Consider the following 15508-nt stretch of genomic DNA (forward strand, 5'->3'; position numbering starts at 1 on the left):
CTGAATTTCAGTTTTAAAAAGTATGGAAGTTTGGTGGCATTTGGAATAGGATTTTAGTTCAGCCTCTCTAGTGAAGTTTACTTAAGAAACCATGAATGAAGCAACCGCTTTGTTACCAGTCTCAGAAGAAAAAAAAAAAAAAGGTGTACAAAGGTAAAGTGTAAGTCAACTGCTGAAGGTCTGGGTCATCAGGTTCTGTGAAAAGTGTAGCTGGGTGGTTGCTATGACACTATGGAAACCGTGTGAAAGACTTCCAAATACACATCTTAATAGAAGTATCTGAAAGATACTGGGTCAAACTGCCGAGATCCTCACAGCTTTAATGCAAGCAGACAGAGGTTGGGTCGGCTGTTTGCATTTGTCGTATGACTGCCATCGTCTTCAGTTTTTTACTTTGTCTTGAACGACCGTAATTCTGAGGAGTAACTGTGCATCTGTTGCTCCACAAAATGCACTGTAAGAATCAACACACTGTGCTTGTGTTTTGAAAAATTAGAGTAAGCATGAAGAGAAATCTGTCTACAACTGGCAGACGCAATACACACATTTACATTCTTACAGTAGAATACTTGTCCTTGACTAGCAGAGCCAAGTTCCATCGTAGCTACAAGAGGAGTAGTAGTGGCCTTATACATTACATTCCTTCACAGTCCCAAGTCATGGATGATTTTCCTGCGTGATGCAAGTTCTAAAGACACAGGTAAGTCCTTGGCCAATTTAGACCTAGTAGCAGAGAATTATATAAAAGGGAGTTTTAGACAGTAAAATTATTGACAGTCCACCTGGGAGAGTTTACATCCTTTCTATAATCTGGCTTGTTTTCACAGCTACCCAGAAGCTGCACAGTTTTCTAAAGTCAGAGAGATGAGACTGCGGGGGAGGGGAAGACTGTAAGCTGATTTTAACTGCTGGTGGTTCATGTGTAAGAAAATGAGGAAGATGGTGCTATGACATAATTTTAGAAAAACCTACAGCTTTGTGCATGAAGCGAGGTCTGATTTGTATGAGTAACCTTGACTATAAGATTGTACAATTAAATTGAAATCGAAGCATATAATGTATGCCTGCTGCTGGGCTTTTTTGGTATTTTTAGTTCAAAAAATATGCAGAGAGTGTGCCAGTAAATGTGTTTTGCATGAGTGATCAAGAGAACGATATAATAAGTCAGCGTAATATATATTTTACAGAGATGGAATGTTTCCTGGCTTTTCTAGTGCTTCTGCACTGTATCTAAAATTCAGTGCAGTTTAAGGTGGCTATTGGCAACTTGATCCTAGATGAATTTGTTCTGTGCAAGGTTTTCAAAATGATCTCAGCAGAGACATCACCTGCTTTTAAAAATTATGCTTGCATATAGCTTACCACAACAGGGAATTATTCTTCCTTGGAAGTACAATTATTGGATGGATGCCTTTCATCAGTTGTCTCTGTGTGTGACATTTCCAGTAAAGCGTTTAAACATATTCTCAAACCAGTGCAGCGCAAAACTCCTGAATACATGTAATTAGGCGTAAGAGTAGCCCTCATGGTTCAACCTCTGTCATTAATTTAAACCTGCCGTGGTTTACAGAGATAGTTTTTAAAGTGTCCAAAATATTAACAAAAGTTGGCATTCCTTTAAGGTGCATTTAAAAGCCACTTTTGGTTATGCTAAAACAGCTTTATGTCTAGATAAAGCCCAGGGAGGGTGCCATCCACCACCAGTGTTTTACCACCCTCCGAGTAAAACATTTATTCCTTGTATGTACTCTAATCTCTTTAAAGCCATTACCCGTTGTCCTGTTGCTACAGGCCCTACTGAAAAGTTTGTCCACATCTTTATTATAAGCTCCCTTTAAGTACTGAAAGGCCATAATAAGGTCTCCCCAGGGTGTTTTCTTCACTGGGCTGAACAAGCCCCAACTTTCTCTCAGCCTTTCCTCATAGGAGATTATTCCAGACACTGGGTGGAACATCAGAATCCGGACTTGTTACGTTAGTCTGCTTTGCAAGTTCAGCGACATTGAAAGCAAGCAGTTAATGCTGCAGCACCAGCTCAACCTGGAGAGTTCTCCCACTTCAGCACACAGCAGTTTGGATGAGTTTCATCCTCTGAAGAATGAGACCGTGGTGTTTTTAATACACTTAATAAGGAATGTGGCAACACATTTAGATCTAGTCTCGTTAATGCTGGTTAGACTTCTCTGCAGAAAATGTATTTTTCCAGACTCTGAGGACTTTGACCACTTCTTGACAAATAATGAACCCAGTTTCTACATCCAGACACAATTCACCAAGGTGAGGAACTGCTCCTTTGTAAAATCCTTTATAAAGGCCTTTGTATCGGATGTGTTATGCGAACAGTATTTCAGCAGCACAGCAGTGTTAGCTTGCCAGTACTTCTGTACCAAGAAGGATTTGCCATTTCATGCGATGTGTTGTGTGGGAAAGACGATGCGGATTTCAGCAGCCCCGGCGGCAGAGCGCGGCGTGGGCCTTGGCTCGCCCGTGAGTTCGGCGCTGCTGCCGCCACGCGCGGGCCTGCGACCGTTAGTGAGGAGCGCGCGGGCAGCGGCTGCGGAGACACACGGTGCTGAGGGGGTGGGGCGATGGGGGCCGCTGAGGGGGAGATGGGGGGCGCGGAGGGGGCGATGGGGGCCGCTGAGGGGGAGATGGGGGGCGCTGAGGGGGCGATGGCGGCGCTGAGGGGGCGATGGGGGCCGCTGAGGGGGCGATGGGGGCCGCTGAGGGGGCGATGGGGGGCGCTGAGGGGGAGATGGGGGGCGCTGAGGGGGCGATGGGGGGCGCTGAGGGGGCGATGGCGGGGCTGAGATGGGGACGGAGGGGAGCGTTGCAGGCGTTGCGCTGCCCGCGGGAGGAGCCGGGCCGGGGCGGAGCCTTTACGAGCGGCTACAGACCCAAACCTGCCTCGGGGTCACTTTCTCCCCTTCTAAATTGCTAGAGGCTTTCAGGTATTAACAAGCGTTTTCATTTTCATTCTTTTCTAAGCGGTTCTAGCTGCTGAGCTGATCTTGCCTGTGTTGTTTGATGAACAGCTCACAGTTGTCAACTTCAGAAAGTCTACAATGATGTAACCCCTGAAAACCACCAAAGGTAAAACTTTCTTATGTTGTATAATTCATATTAAAGGATCAGTTGTAAACTTTGTATTAACAGTTTAAAAAGAAATAATATTTTCTGGTCAGCTAACAATGAAGAACAGATTTAGAGTCGGTAGCTACAGATGAATTACTTCATTATTTTGTCCTTCACAAGTTGGGTCAGTCCAGCATGGGATACTAGGTTTTCAGATCAAAACCGCATGAAGTCTTGTCGGTCTTACAATAGTGCCTTTGAGGACCATCAGTTGTGGATTCCTCGGCTTTCGAAGTGACTGAGCTCCTTTTCAGAAACGTAAGACATTTGTGGTTCTCAACCACTGTTCAGATATCTGAGCGTTTCAGTTTATTATGAATAATTTTGCCATTCATCTTTAATTTGCTCATATTTTCAAAAGCCTTGCCATGTTATTGAGAGTACAGATACTAAAAACTTGGGGAAGATGACCAATATGCAGCCTGCTACGTGTTCTGTGACTCACACTGGCCAAAGTGAACCTTTGTTCAAACTTGCTTTGAGTTCAGATCTACTTAAGTCATTAGAAACCTTTCAGTCATTATGGAAATGGCTCCAGTTCCTGCTCCAGCTGTTCACATGACAAAAATTACTGATTTTAACCAATTCATTTTAGCATGTTAAGACTCTGCTAAAAACTATTCATTAGGGAATCTAGACCAAGGGAGGCCAGAATGTACAAATCAACGGACAGCACATAGAAGCATCACTTTCCTGTACAAATCATTACAGACTTTATGTGTGCAGTACCATATAAACTGGTTTACAGGACCACCTCAGTAGTGGTCTTTGTAATTCTGATCAGTGTTCAGCCTAGTCATAGGTTTGCTTTGCCTTGTGAATCAGGAGCATTCTGAGTGTCTGTGACCACAGCTTTTCACCCTCCTGGATCAGTTAGCATATATTGTTCATTTTCCTTGCTGGCCTTGCACCCCATTCTCTGCTGCTTCTTGAATCTCTAGGTCCTTCTCTCAGGCTAGTGGCTTCAGTTCTAACGTCAACCCTCTCTCTTCTGAAGACTGTATTTTTCTTTGGCTAACTCTGAAATACCTGCATTTTTATGTAAGACAGTGTTTCTTCAGCGAGCCCCCTTTTTTTGCTCTTCTGGTGTACATGCAGATTTCTGTTTACATGGCAGCTACCATGAGAGGCACTGTAGTTAACAGTTTTAATGATCACCGACAGAATGCTGTCATCAATGCACTGTATTTGCAGCCAACAATCCCAGTTGCTTCCCACTTTCCTGTCTTGAACCAGCTCAGCTTCTTTTGACCAATGTTACCTGCTTCTTTATCACTTTGCAATCTCTTTGAACTTTGTTGGGAGCTCTGAGAAACCTTGATCTGATCTAAGTTGCATCAAGGTTATATAGAGGGGGCATAACCGACGTAATACTCTTCTGTTCATTTCTTCTGTCTGGCTTCCAATCACTTTTGTTCCAGGAGAGAATATAGTTGCCACAAAGAGCATATTGCTAAAGATATTTTATGACTGACATTTTAGATAGTAAATACTTCATATGCTTTCACAATCTTTCTGGAATAAATTGATCAAAAATTACTGTTTGAAGCTGTAGGAACTATCTCAATTAATGTACAAAGAATAGAGTTTTATTTCAAGACAGATCTTAACTGGGAATGGGTGAAAGTACCACTGGCTTGTGTGTGCTGCACGGCTTCCACCTGCTGCTACAGCAGAAGGTTGCTAGAGGCAGTGTTGGTGTTCCCATGGCAACTGGTTTGTTTACCTTCCGTGCTGTTCTGAGCCACCTCCTGGAATATTTAGTTGCACATTTTAAAAGAAACTATGTGCTGCTGCTGTGGCGATTAAGGCTGTGGAAGACAGTTAAGAGCAAACCCCTGCCCACTGAAGGGGAACTGAGGACACGGCACTTAGCCAGGGTTTGTTTGACCTTGGGAGCACTCCAGGCTAGAAGCAGTGTCAGCCAAGAGGTGTGTGAGGGTGATTGGCTTAAGGGTACCTGTGCTGGGCTGTGGGCAAAGCTGTGTGTTGCTAAGGAGCAGCTGTGTGCATCTGGGGTGAGGAGTTGTCTCGGGAACACTGGATGAGTATAGTGCAAGAACAGGAAAATTGATAATCTAACTGCTGTGACTTCGCATGTATTTTTGGCATTGGTTTCACCCTACCATAAACCAGTGCCCTCACTATGCTTTGTTCTCTTTTAGCCCTTCCTAGACTTTTCTTCCATTTCCTCATTTACTTGCTGCATTTCCTCCTTCAGCTTTTCCGGTCCTGTTTTCTCTTTTCCTAATGACTGTTCTTTTTTTTTTTTTTTTTTTTTTTTTTTTTAAACAACCTAGACTTCATGCACCTTTTCTTCCTGTTTACTTCTCTAATCTGCGGGAGACTATTTATCTTTTATATTTGTTCATTTTTTCTCAGTTTTCTGTGATTGTTCCATTTAGTAGTTCTGTCCTTCCTCACAGGTCTCCCTTTGCTTCTCCCTCCTATCACTGACAGCCCATGTTTTCCTCTCAGTTCCACTTTCAAGCCTCTTTCTCTTCTCCTAGCATCCATTCCACAGTTCTTCTGTTTCTTCATTCTCCCACTCTGGACTTTCTCCCCACACCTTAGCAAAGTCTTGGGGAGCCTTGAGCAAGAAGTCTTTTCATACCTGTGTCATTTTGCAGCCAAAAGAGGCAAGAATTTTTCTCAGCCTCATGGACCTGTCTTCTCCTCTTCTTGCTTCTGTATCCAGATATTATGCTATTTTTGTTTTCAGGTTAAACATTCCAAGAACTGACCTGTGTTATAGCCAGAAACTTTCCAAAGCACAATGGCCAGACTGTTGCAAGCTCCACCCAAGTTTAATCCCTCAGAATGGGACATTGCAAACAAGATGCAGCGTGCCAGTACGGAGTCTCAGAAATCCAGCTCAGAACGCACAATAGCTGAGAGTCAGAGGCTGCTGGATGAAGTAGAAAAGACGACTCGGAAAACCCAGAGTGACGTCAACAAGAAAATAGGTAATCCTACGTGTTCTGCAAGTATCACAATGTGTTATTTGAACTATACGTTTAATATGGACTCAGAAAATTAGTTGATATCAAATAGGTATATATATCAATGCCATGCTCTCTGAACTCATGGAAAAAGTCAAAATATGTTAAAAAATATTTTGAGGCAGATTCTTAATTTTATAGCAAATAAATTACCTCTCCAAAAAACGCAGCCATTCCAACCAAACTTCCTGACACAGGGTTGCAAAACTGTCTCCACACATCAGTCTACGGCACTATGTGCACTCCACTATGGAATAAGTCTATTTTTAGCCATATCTAAGGTCTGATCCACAGCGCTCTGGCATATAAGATGGGCTTGTATTAATACCTGTTTGCGATTTTCATTCTGCAGAACAGAGACGGGAAGAAATAAAATTCTGGAAGCAAGAATTAGATAACAAACTTGAACAAATTGTCCATGAGACAGAGGTACTGTTGAGTTTCAAGACAAGGCTGGAGAAATCTTTGGAGAGCTGTGAAGAGCCACTCATCGTTGCCCAAAAGTGTCTCCTGAATAGGTGAGATGATTAAGAAGAAAAGCATTCAGGGAGAGAAAAAAAATCTGGGTAATGAATCTTTAACAAATAATAAAAATGCCTGCAAATTAAGGTCCTGCCTCTCTTTGCTGTGGTGTCACAGTCTGATTTAGGTGCTATAACGCTTGGTAACCAAGGCCATAAAGGAAAAACTTCCCATCTGGCAAGGAAAAGCCTTCAGTTTGGAAAGCTAGGCTTCATCGTCATCTGTTAGCTGCAGGTATTTGAAAAATGTGGCTGATGGCTTTTCCTCTTTTTGTTTAGGCAGAGGCGAGCTGGGATTGACTTGGTCCATGATGAAGTGGAACAGGAACTGGTAAAGGAAGTTGAAGTCCTCCAGGGGGTTATTGCTTTGCTTGGACGTACATTGGAACAAACCAATGAGCAAATCAGGTGCAGAGGCAAAGAGCATAACAGAACACTGATTAGCTGAATCGTAGGACAGCCATTATCCTGAGAAGTTGTAGGGACAGGCTGAGTATGGGTCCAAAGTTATCTTCCATGCTAAACAGTTACAGGAAATCAGTCCTAAATCATACTATTTGATCAGTAATGGTGAGAAGTTCTGTTTGTTAGAACTCAGAGTACTTGCACATGACCCCTGGTCTTCTCATTATACAGTCCTGTGCCTCTAATTCCAATGGCAATTGTACCATCAATTTATATGAAGGCAGCTTCATTCTCTAGATTCTGGGAGTTTGCAACTAACAGTTCATACATGAATCACTTCATAATGGCATTTGTATTACCCAGTGCATGTAAGCATGCATGTTAGGGACACCTTTGAGTGCCTACACTTTGGCTTAGAGTCTGGTTGTTTGTCCTCCTAGACTAAACCGTTCAGCAAAATACAACCTGGAAATGGATCTGAAGGACAAGTTCACAGCTTTGATGATTGACGATTACTGTGCTAGCTTGACAAACAACACTCCTGATATCAGATATGCTGATGATGCAGTGAAAATAGAAGGAAAGTAAGTGGTTATGTAGTTCAAGCTAAGGAAAAAATTTGCACATTGCTTAAACACAGAATAGATTTACTAATCTAACTTCCTCTCCCACAGCATCCTGGTGGGGAGAATGCTGGACTGGGACACATGAGGTGTGGAGTCAGTTTCTGACTCAGTCATTAAACTTGTCAAATGTGCCCTTTCTGTGTGGGCACTGGCATTTGTTGGGTCATGCAGTTAATAGTACTGCTTTGTTCTCAGTTTTGTGGGGTAATTATAGATTTATGAGGTCACAGAGGGCCTGATGCTGCCAGCTGATGACCTTTAATTTTGAATCTCTTTCAGTTTTGTTAGCCCTGAAGACTGGATAGATTTCTCAAACGTAAATGTTGAAAAGGCTGAAAAGCAGAGAAACAATTCTTTGGCACTGAGGGCGCTGATTGATGGCATCCTCTCACAGACAGCAAATGACATGCGCAAGCAATGTGAGGCGGTGAATGTCGCATTTAGAAGTCGCGTGAAGGAAGTCAAGGATGCCAAGCACAAACTTGAGACGCTCCTTGCAATGGTAAGTGCTAAGGGACAGTCAGCAAAAGAGTGGAAACAATGGGCTTGGCTTATCTACCAGTTTTCTCAATCCAGTGGCTTGAGCTACTTTGCTTTAAGAATTTTATCTTTGCAATATTGGCAGCCCCTGCCACATTTACCTTCTCACCCCCAGTCCCCCAAAAGTCACCTTACATTTTGTTTTCTCAGCCATTACAGAGGTGAATTTCTGGATATAAATGCTGCTGTAGACATCAGTAAAGTCAGGCTTTCCCTTGTGATTTTGAATTACATGGGGCTCCTATAGAATTTTCACGATTGTGATATAAAAGCCTGTTAAGTTGTGAAATCAGGGTCATTGTGCTCGAAATTTGATACATGAAAACTGTGTTGTTAAAAATTAATCGCTGAGCATAAATCACCAGTTTCACTCAGAACAGTGTCACCTGCTTTCCAATGAAGGAATCATAGTCCTGGCTGACCTTTGTAAAATGTCTTTTGATCTTAATGAGTATTGTCATGAGTTTTATAACTATTAAAGAAGATGTTGATGATTTCATCCACTGTAAGAGACAGTGTGCAACACATCCTTCCACTGGCTTTGTTAAGGTGATGGATGAGATTGCCTCACAGGAGAAGAACATTGCAGCCTTAAAGAAAGCAATTGCTGATAAAGAAGGACCTGTTAAGGTGGCTCAAACCCGCTTGGAAGCAAGAAACCATCGTCCCAGTGTGGAATTGTGTTATGACACAGTGCAATACAAGCTGATTAGTGAAGTTCAAGAGATTACAAAAAATATTCAAAGGCAAGTGGAAATGATGAAAGGGGAAAATCTGTGGTATAGATTACTGTGTTAATTTAATGAGTGAAAGTAACATTGGTTCCCAGTTATTCTCCCTGAAAGGTTGGGAATTGCTTTTCCCTTAAAGGCAGGACAGTTTAAGGGAAGCTGCATGGAAACTGTCTCTCTGTGAATCCCCTTCCATCTTTTTTTCACTTAGAATTAATTATTTTCCCATATGGAAAACAAACAAACAAACAAACAAGAACGTATCCATGTGTTTTCAACTAATGTCTGTCTGTATTTGCCCTCTTAGATTAAAGGACACTCTGGCACAGGCTGAGACAGAGCTGAAAGGTCTGAGCCGCAGACAGCTCTCCTTGGAGGAGGAGATCCAGGTCAAGGAGAATACATTGTACATTGATGAAGTGCTTTGCATGCAAATGAGAGAGTCTGTTTACATTAAAAACTTCTGAAGCCACTATATAGGGAGACTGTGTTCCAAAGAGTCAGCTCCTGCTGAAATTTTGACAACCTCCACATTTATTGGTTTGGCTCCACGCTGTCCTGGTTCCAGTTGTGTAAGGTAATTAAAACAGACCTAGTACTTACAGCTATCTGTTTCACAGCTATCTATGCTCTGGAACACCTGATGAAATCTCCCACTTAGCAATAAAATTCCAGAATAAGAGGAAATGTGTCTTCTTCCATGTTATTTATCTCGTGTGCAACCAATTAAATATTTTGCCATTGACAAGCCTAGAAGCTGTGTAAGCTAGAGCAGGAGTCTCCTCATAAGTCCTACTTTTCATAGTTGGAAAACTAGGAAAGGGGAAAGGGTGACTCAGGACTAGCCATAGTATGTTTTGTTCTTAACATCTGTTGTTAACTAGGCACAGGGTGTATATCAAACTTAATGGGAGGTAAGGACTGGTGATACACTGCAGAGTGCATCTGGCTGCATGTGAGTCAAGATCAAGCCAAAGCTGACTTTGGGCTAATCACTTCCTCACCCTGTGTCTCATTTTTCATTTTAGTAAAATGGAAATAACACGATGGGCTTCACTGGTAAGGTGTTTGAAGCTCTACAGTGAGACGTGCTGAAAAAAAGAGGATGGCCTTATTTTAACTAGAGATGCCTGTAAGGGTGAAAAAGGGCTCATTGCCTCTGGTTCTGGTGAGGAAAAACTAAGCAAGGACAAGAACAGATGATGCTGGAGACACAGGAGGCTGGTTCCCAAGTCCAACATTTTAATGCATGGAGTGTAAAATTGTCCCTTGCCTCTCTCTTGCTGTAATGCTGTCTTCCTTTCAGAGGCACCTGCTGTCAAGATTCAAATCCCTTACTAATGCCCTCCAGAGGATCCGTTCATTGCTTGCAGACGTCACTGGGTGTTCTTCTCTCTCCCTGTGGTTTACGCCATTGGGTAGGTGATGACAAAATAATTAATCTCCGAGTCAATCAGGTTTTTGAACTTCCTGTAAATATCACACAACAGCCGATCCTCCTCACTGGTCTCTTGCTGAGCTGTGTAAATCCTGACCTGTATGCATGAATGGCAGTCATGTCTCTCAGATATATGTAGCAGGCTCAGTCGTTAAAGCTCACAATAAGAAGCCTCTGCGACTAACGAGGAATCCAGAGAAGCTGATTCCTTGGTTTTGAGTAAACTCTTGAGGCTTTGTTCTGTTTTCACTCCAAACTGACTGAACACATCATCTCCTGCCAAATAATTTTTGGAAAGAGCAAGATTCCTTTTAACCCCAGAACTGATGCATCCCTGGGATCTGCGCAGATCTGGGAGGATCTACTGAATTCAGAATCTAACACGCACAACAGCATGGTTTACACCAGCTGCAGTTGTGGTCTGGCTACGGTTCAACACAGCATGCCTAAAGAATGAGAGTTTTTATCTGTTTGCAGTTTAGTGGGATTCACCTGCCTCAGTATAAGCATAGATGTAAGCACTGGGCCTGGGAAGTGACTGAGAATGCCTAGCTTGAACTAGAAGTGACAGAAAGAAGCCTAGCCTAGGAAGGACTTGTGGAATTGCTGGGGCTTGTTATTATTCTGTACCTGGCTAAGTAGGTTGGAAAGCATAATTTCTGTGAGTGGTTCCCCAGGCTTGTTATAATGCTAAAACATAATATAGGGAAGGTAGTTACGTTAGCATTTCTGTAAGTGACCTTTCTATGGGCACGGGGACCCCACCTTTCTCTGGGCAGTGGAGAGAGGAAGGGAATGGGAGTTTTAGAGCACGAAGGCTTACCTTTATGGTAGTCAGAATGCATTTCCTTTCTGCACGGTTTTGTAGCAGCCTCTCCATAAAGGTGACACTTAGAAATGCCCAAACTTTCAGAAATAACAACCTCTTGCATGACAAGATGAGCTGTAGCAGCTCATCATCCAGCAGCTCATGGTCATTGTCTAATTCAAGTGTTAATTTCTTGAAAAAGAATGAACACTGTTAATACTACTGAACAGAGCTTATGAGCACAATAACTAGAATGCAACTGTTTCCCAGTTTTACCAACAGAAGTGACTGTGAACAAATCAGTTTTGTAACTTGACATCGGCAGAGAATCATTTCTGTATTATGACAATAGTATAGTCTACAGTAATCTCCACTCTCCTGTTAAGCTGCGGGGACGTCCCTAGTGCATTATATACCATCCTGAGAGACAGACAACTTACATTACCGTTAGAAGATGCTACATCCACAGCTCATGCCATTACCATATTTGACGTATTGGAAAATATCCCAGATACAGAGTAGATCCAAAGACCATTTCCTGAATGCTTTACAGATCTTTGGTGTTTATTGGAAACTCTGCAGTGCAACAGAACTTAAAGCAAGCTATCAGCAACCGTCAGGTATAAGGCCGTGTGCTTCCCTCAGGCATGCAAAGACCTGATGTTTATTTACACGGGGCAGCTCTTTCACACCTTTGGTGACACATTCTTGGTGACGCCACAGTGCTTTGACATGGGCATCAGTTAGTCTACATGTGCTATAAGACATTTGTGGATTGCCAAAATCAAGCAAAACCTTCAGTGTAGGTTGATGCAGGCTACAGGTCTGTATGCAAACAAGGCGTACTGACTTCCTCAGGTGCAGGTTTCCCTGTAAAAGGGTGGGGTTCAGAAAAATACGAAATGACAGGAAAGTTACCAGTTACTGAACATGAAGACAGGCTGAGAGAGTTGGGGTTGTTCAGCCTGGAGAAGGCTCGGGGGACACCTTATAGCAGCCTTCCAGTACCCAAAGGGGACCTACAAGAAAGCTGGAGAGGGACTTTTTACAAGGTCGTGCAGTCATATCTTTAAACTGAAAGAGGGGAGATTTAGGTTAGATATTAGGCAGAAATTCTTCCCCACAAGGGTGGTGAGGCACTGGAACAGGATGCCCAGAGAAGCTGTAGATGCCCCATCTCTAGAAGTGTTCAAGGCCAGGTGGGATGGGGCTTTGAGCAACCTGGTCTAGTGGAAGGTGTCCTTGGCCACAGCAGCGGGGTTGGACTAGGTGATCTTTAGGGTCCCTACCAACCCAAACCATTCTATGATTTTACAATTCTGTGCTATCTAACCAGAATAAGCCTAAAGCTATTTTACAAAAAAATGTTTTCTTGCCTGAATGTTTTTTTCTGCTCACAGCTGACCTTACAGCCACCAGTATTTTGGGTGTTTTAGCTTTTTATGAAGGCAACCTGACATCAGCCTGACAGCAAAGACTACCATAATGGGCATTTTAACTGGACAAGGATAATTACCTGAACTAGACTATAGCTGGAATGGCTCACTTAGGAGAATTACTCCCTGAACAGGACTTCCTGTTGATTACTGCTGTTCTGCAGAAGGCCTATATGATGACTTTGCCTAACTTTGTGCTACTGCAGTAAGATGTCACTATTGTTTCCCTTACCTGCAGAATATGCCAGTAGGCTGGGAGGAGGTTGGTGAGGGTAGGTCTCATTATCCAGTCTGGGTCACTGGAATAGCAGCTCCGTAGACTGATGCTCCTGACTGGAATCTCTGCTAGCAGGATCCTGGCTAGGTGATCATGCCTCACGACTCTTTCAAAGAAGAAGTTCACATTCAGTTTTGGGGCTCTCTTGGCCAGGTTTGCCCATGACATTCCCCAGACCACTTGCCCATGAGGGTCATGGATATGACATTTGATATTCAAGGTGCACAGGGAATGAGCGGTGTGCTCCCGCAGGATGTCCAGCAGTTCATCAGAGATGCAGTTATAATTGAAAGTCAAGATAACCAGGCTGTGGAACTTGGACATAGTCTGGTGGAACAAGGTGCTGCTGTAGACCGGAAGGTGAAGACCGAAGAAATCCTCAATATTGATTTCAGATATAAAGCTTCTATTTGTCAAGCAGGTCAGAGAATTCAGAAGTTCACAGCCCTCTTCCAAGGTTACTCTTGCTCCTTTTAGGTTGAGATAATCAAGTTGCTTGCTCATTCTTTTCAGGAAGGTAGCTAAGTTCTTGATAAACTGAGCCCTGACCACATTTTTCCAGATCAAGCGGTCTAATTCCAGGTACTTGATGCTCAGGGATACTAGGCGACTGTTGCGCTTACCCAGGTGTGAAAGAAGACCTCTCATCGTCATTTGAAATTTTTGAGTAAAGGCAGTGTTGTAAGGATTCGATAACTTGATCTCGAGGTGCTCCAAATACTTGCCAAACTTCTTGACATACCATAATGCACTTTGAAACTCCATTGTGCGTGCCCTTGATGGTCGGCCGTAGAATATGATGGTTCTGCTCCTCCAGAGGGATCCCGAGTACATGGCCCAGCTCCATTTCTTACAGACCAAGGCAGCCTGAGATCTGTCCCTGTCATCTAACCAATGGAAGACATGCCTCAGACAGACATCAGGTAGATAAGCCCAGGAGCTCTGCTCAGGTTCACTGTCATCTTCCATTGAGAAGACAATTTTTCACTTCTCTTCTGGGTCTTGAGCCAAACCTAGATGAAGAAGGCTGTGCGTAGATTTCTTGACATTCCCAGCAGAATAGGCTTCTTAGAAAACAGTTGAAAGTTTGCTTCTTCACATTCAAAACCAACAATCTTTTCTTTGCCTCTGTACTCAAGCTGTCAGGGTCAAACAAGCTCTTTTGTCTGAACTATGGTCAAACCTAAATCGAAAAAACCCCCCCACACACACAAAAAAAAAAAAAAAAAAACAAAACCCACAAAACAAAAATTAAGAACAAGCACAAGACACATTTTTTTACTTTTTTGCCTTCACTCTAGCTGAACAGTGAAATGGTATCAACTGCTGATAAAGCACCCACAGCCTCCAGAAACCTTTGGTTAGCTTCAGCTGTAATTTATAATGGTTTATGGCCTGGTGCCTAGTGTCTAGAAGTATCCAGTGCTTTGGGCTGTACACATTTGAACAGTACTGTCGGTGCAAAAACTCATGCAAATGACTTGACTTATCCTAGGTGTGCTGTTCCATGACAATCATCTAAGCTAGTGCCCTGCCATAGATTAAGGTACAATCCCTGTAGACAGCAGTAAGCAATATAAACTGTTCCATTGTTCGGTTCAAGCAGGATGTTCAAACATTGTGCTCCAATAGGGAGGGAGAAGGCTGGTGAACTGGAAGACCACTGAGCATTGGTAAAACATGTAAGTAAACAACCACAATGCAAGAAGTTACCGGTTCCACTCTCAAGACTGGACTGTGTAAGTAGTCAACTCTCCACACACTTTTCGAGCTCTCGTAGTTTCCCTCCAGAGTTCAAGATCTGTCTTCCCTACCTGCGACCCCTCCCCCTGTGAAGCTTAGCTATTGCCATGGAGCAGAGAGGTAATGTTTGTGATGTCATGACAACTGAATTTACGTAAGGGTGACCAGTGAACAAAGCCAACCTAAACCAAGTCATTTTGGCTAAGGTGAAGACAGTGTAAAGGAAAGGCAGCCTTGTTTGGTGGTCCCTTAGGAAGTGAGAAGTACAGGCCACAATCGACAAGCTAGGAGAAGGCCGTATGTCCTATCTCAATTTGCGCTGACCAGATAAATGGATCAAGAGCCTGAGCAATAGACAGTCGAGACGGGAAGCGATGTGTCCATTCAAACTTCAGCTGTGAAATGCAGAGTACATCCCACTGCCCTGTTAGGTGCTTGTTTTCATGAGACCTTTTACAGATCAGGCTACTCGCTCTGCAAGCAGACAAAGGGCATGGAAACCTCGTGTTTTGTTAGTACCTCTGCAGAGGGGCAAAAATTCAGAATGTATTTATTTTCCATGTCTATAGTGCATGCGCCTCATAGTGTCCACTCGGTAAATCACTCCTTAGTGCTCTTGGGGATGAAACTGGAAGAAAATCTAGTGATGCTTTCTTATGGTATACCCTAAAATCAAGGCTTATTGGGTGACGTGATTACAAGAAGATGCAACTCAAAAGTACGTGATGACAATCTCCAAACAATCTACCCTTCCTCCTTTGCATATGCTGTTCTGTTGGGTAACCACGTTGAATTGGATGGAAACAACAGAGGCACTATAAGATGATGAAGAAAATATTCAGATCC

At 43.1% G+C, this 15508-nt stretch overlaps 2 protein-coding genes across 8 annotated transcripts; one reads left to right on the plus strand and one right to left on the minus strand.

Moving 5' to 3' along the window:
• The first annotated feature begins 22 nt into the window (after positions 1–22).
• On the plus strand, positions 23–13994 carry TEKT1 (tektin 1). Of its 7 annotated transcripts, none has more exons than XM_071817178.1 (9): positions 23–2487; positions 2989–3093; positions 5858–6101; positions 6490–6655; positions 6938–7066; positions 7504–7647; positions 7969–8191; positions 8740–8975; positions 9268–9647. In XM_071817178.1, the coding sequence occupies exons 3-9, from the start codon at positions 5912–5914 to the stop codon at positions 9425–9427; spliced, it is 1248 nt and encodes a 415-aa protein (XP_071673279.1). In that variant the 5' UTR covers positions 23–2487; positions 2989–3093; positions 5858–5911; the 3' UTR covers positions 9428–9647. The 7 variants fall into 7 exon arrangements, 6 of the variants coding, with proteins under 6 accessions (XP_071673279.1, XP_065709403.1, XP_071673283.1 ...); XM_065853331.2 differs by having other exon boundaries at positions 8779–8975; XM_071817179.1 differs by lacking the exon at positions 23–2487 and adding an exon at positions 2844–2951 and having other exon boundaries at positions 3036–3093.
• Positions 10059–14405, minus strand: FBXO39 (F-box protein 39). Its single transcript, XM_065852923.2, has 3 exons — positions 12875–14405; positions 11222–11398; positions 10059–10495 (listed from the first exon to the last, which is right to left on the minus strand). Exons 1-3 carry the CDS (start codon positions 13886–13888, stop codon positions 10367–10369), a joined length of 1320 nt encoding a protein of 439 aa, XP_065708995.1. The 5' UTR covers positions 13889–14405; the 3' UTR covers positions 10059–10366.
• Between the last annotated feature and the right edge of the window lie 1103 nt (positions 14406–15508).

This window comes from Patagioenas fasciata, chromosome 19 (assembly GCF_037038585.1).
Source record: "Patagioenas fasciata isolate bPatFas1 chromosome 19, bPatFas1.hap1, whole genome shotgun sequence".
NCBI classification, from domain to species: Eukaryota; Metazoa; Chordata; class Aves; order Columbiformes; family Columbidae; genus Patagioenas; species Patagioenas fasciata.

Excerpts from the sequence above, each read along its gene's own strand:
- TEKT1 (XM_071817178.1), top strand. The coding sequence starts at position 5,912 with ATGGCCAGACTGTTGCAAGCTCCACCCAAGTTTAATCCCTCAGAATGG. Across the intron at positions 6,102-6,489 it reads TGACGTCAACAAGAAAATAG|AACAGAGACGGGAAGAAATA; the intron begins GTAATCCTACGT and ends TTCATTCTGCAG. Across the intron at positions 7,067-7,503 it reads CAAACCAATGAGCAAATCAG|ACTAAACCGTTCAGCAAAAT; the intron begins GTGCAGAGGCAA and ends TTGTCCTCCTAG.
- FBXO39 (XM_065852923.2), bottom strand. The coding sequence starts at position 13,888 with ATGGAAGATGACAGTGAACCTGAGCAGAGCTCCTGGGCTTATCTACCT. Across the intron at positions 11,399-12,874 it reads CCTACTGGCATATTCTGCAG|AAATTAACACTTGAATTAGA; the intron begins GTAAGGGAAACA and ends TTCTTTTTCAAG. Across the intron at positions 10,496-11,221 it reads GCATTCTGACTACCATAAAG|GTCAGGATTTACACAGCTCA; the intron begins GTAAGCCTTCGT and ends TCATGCATACAG.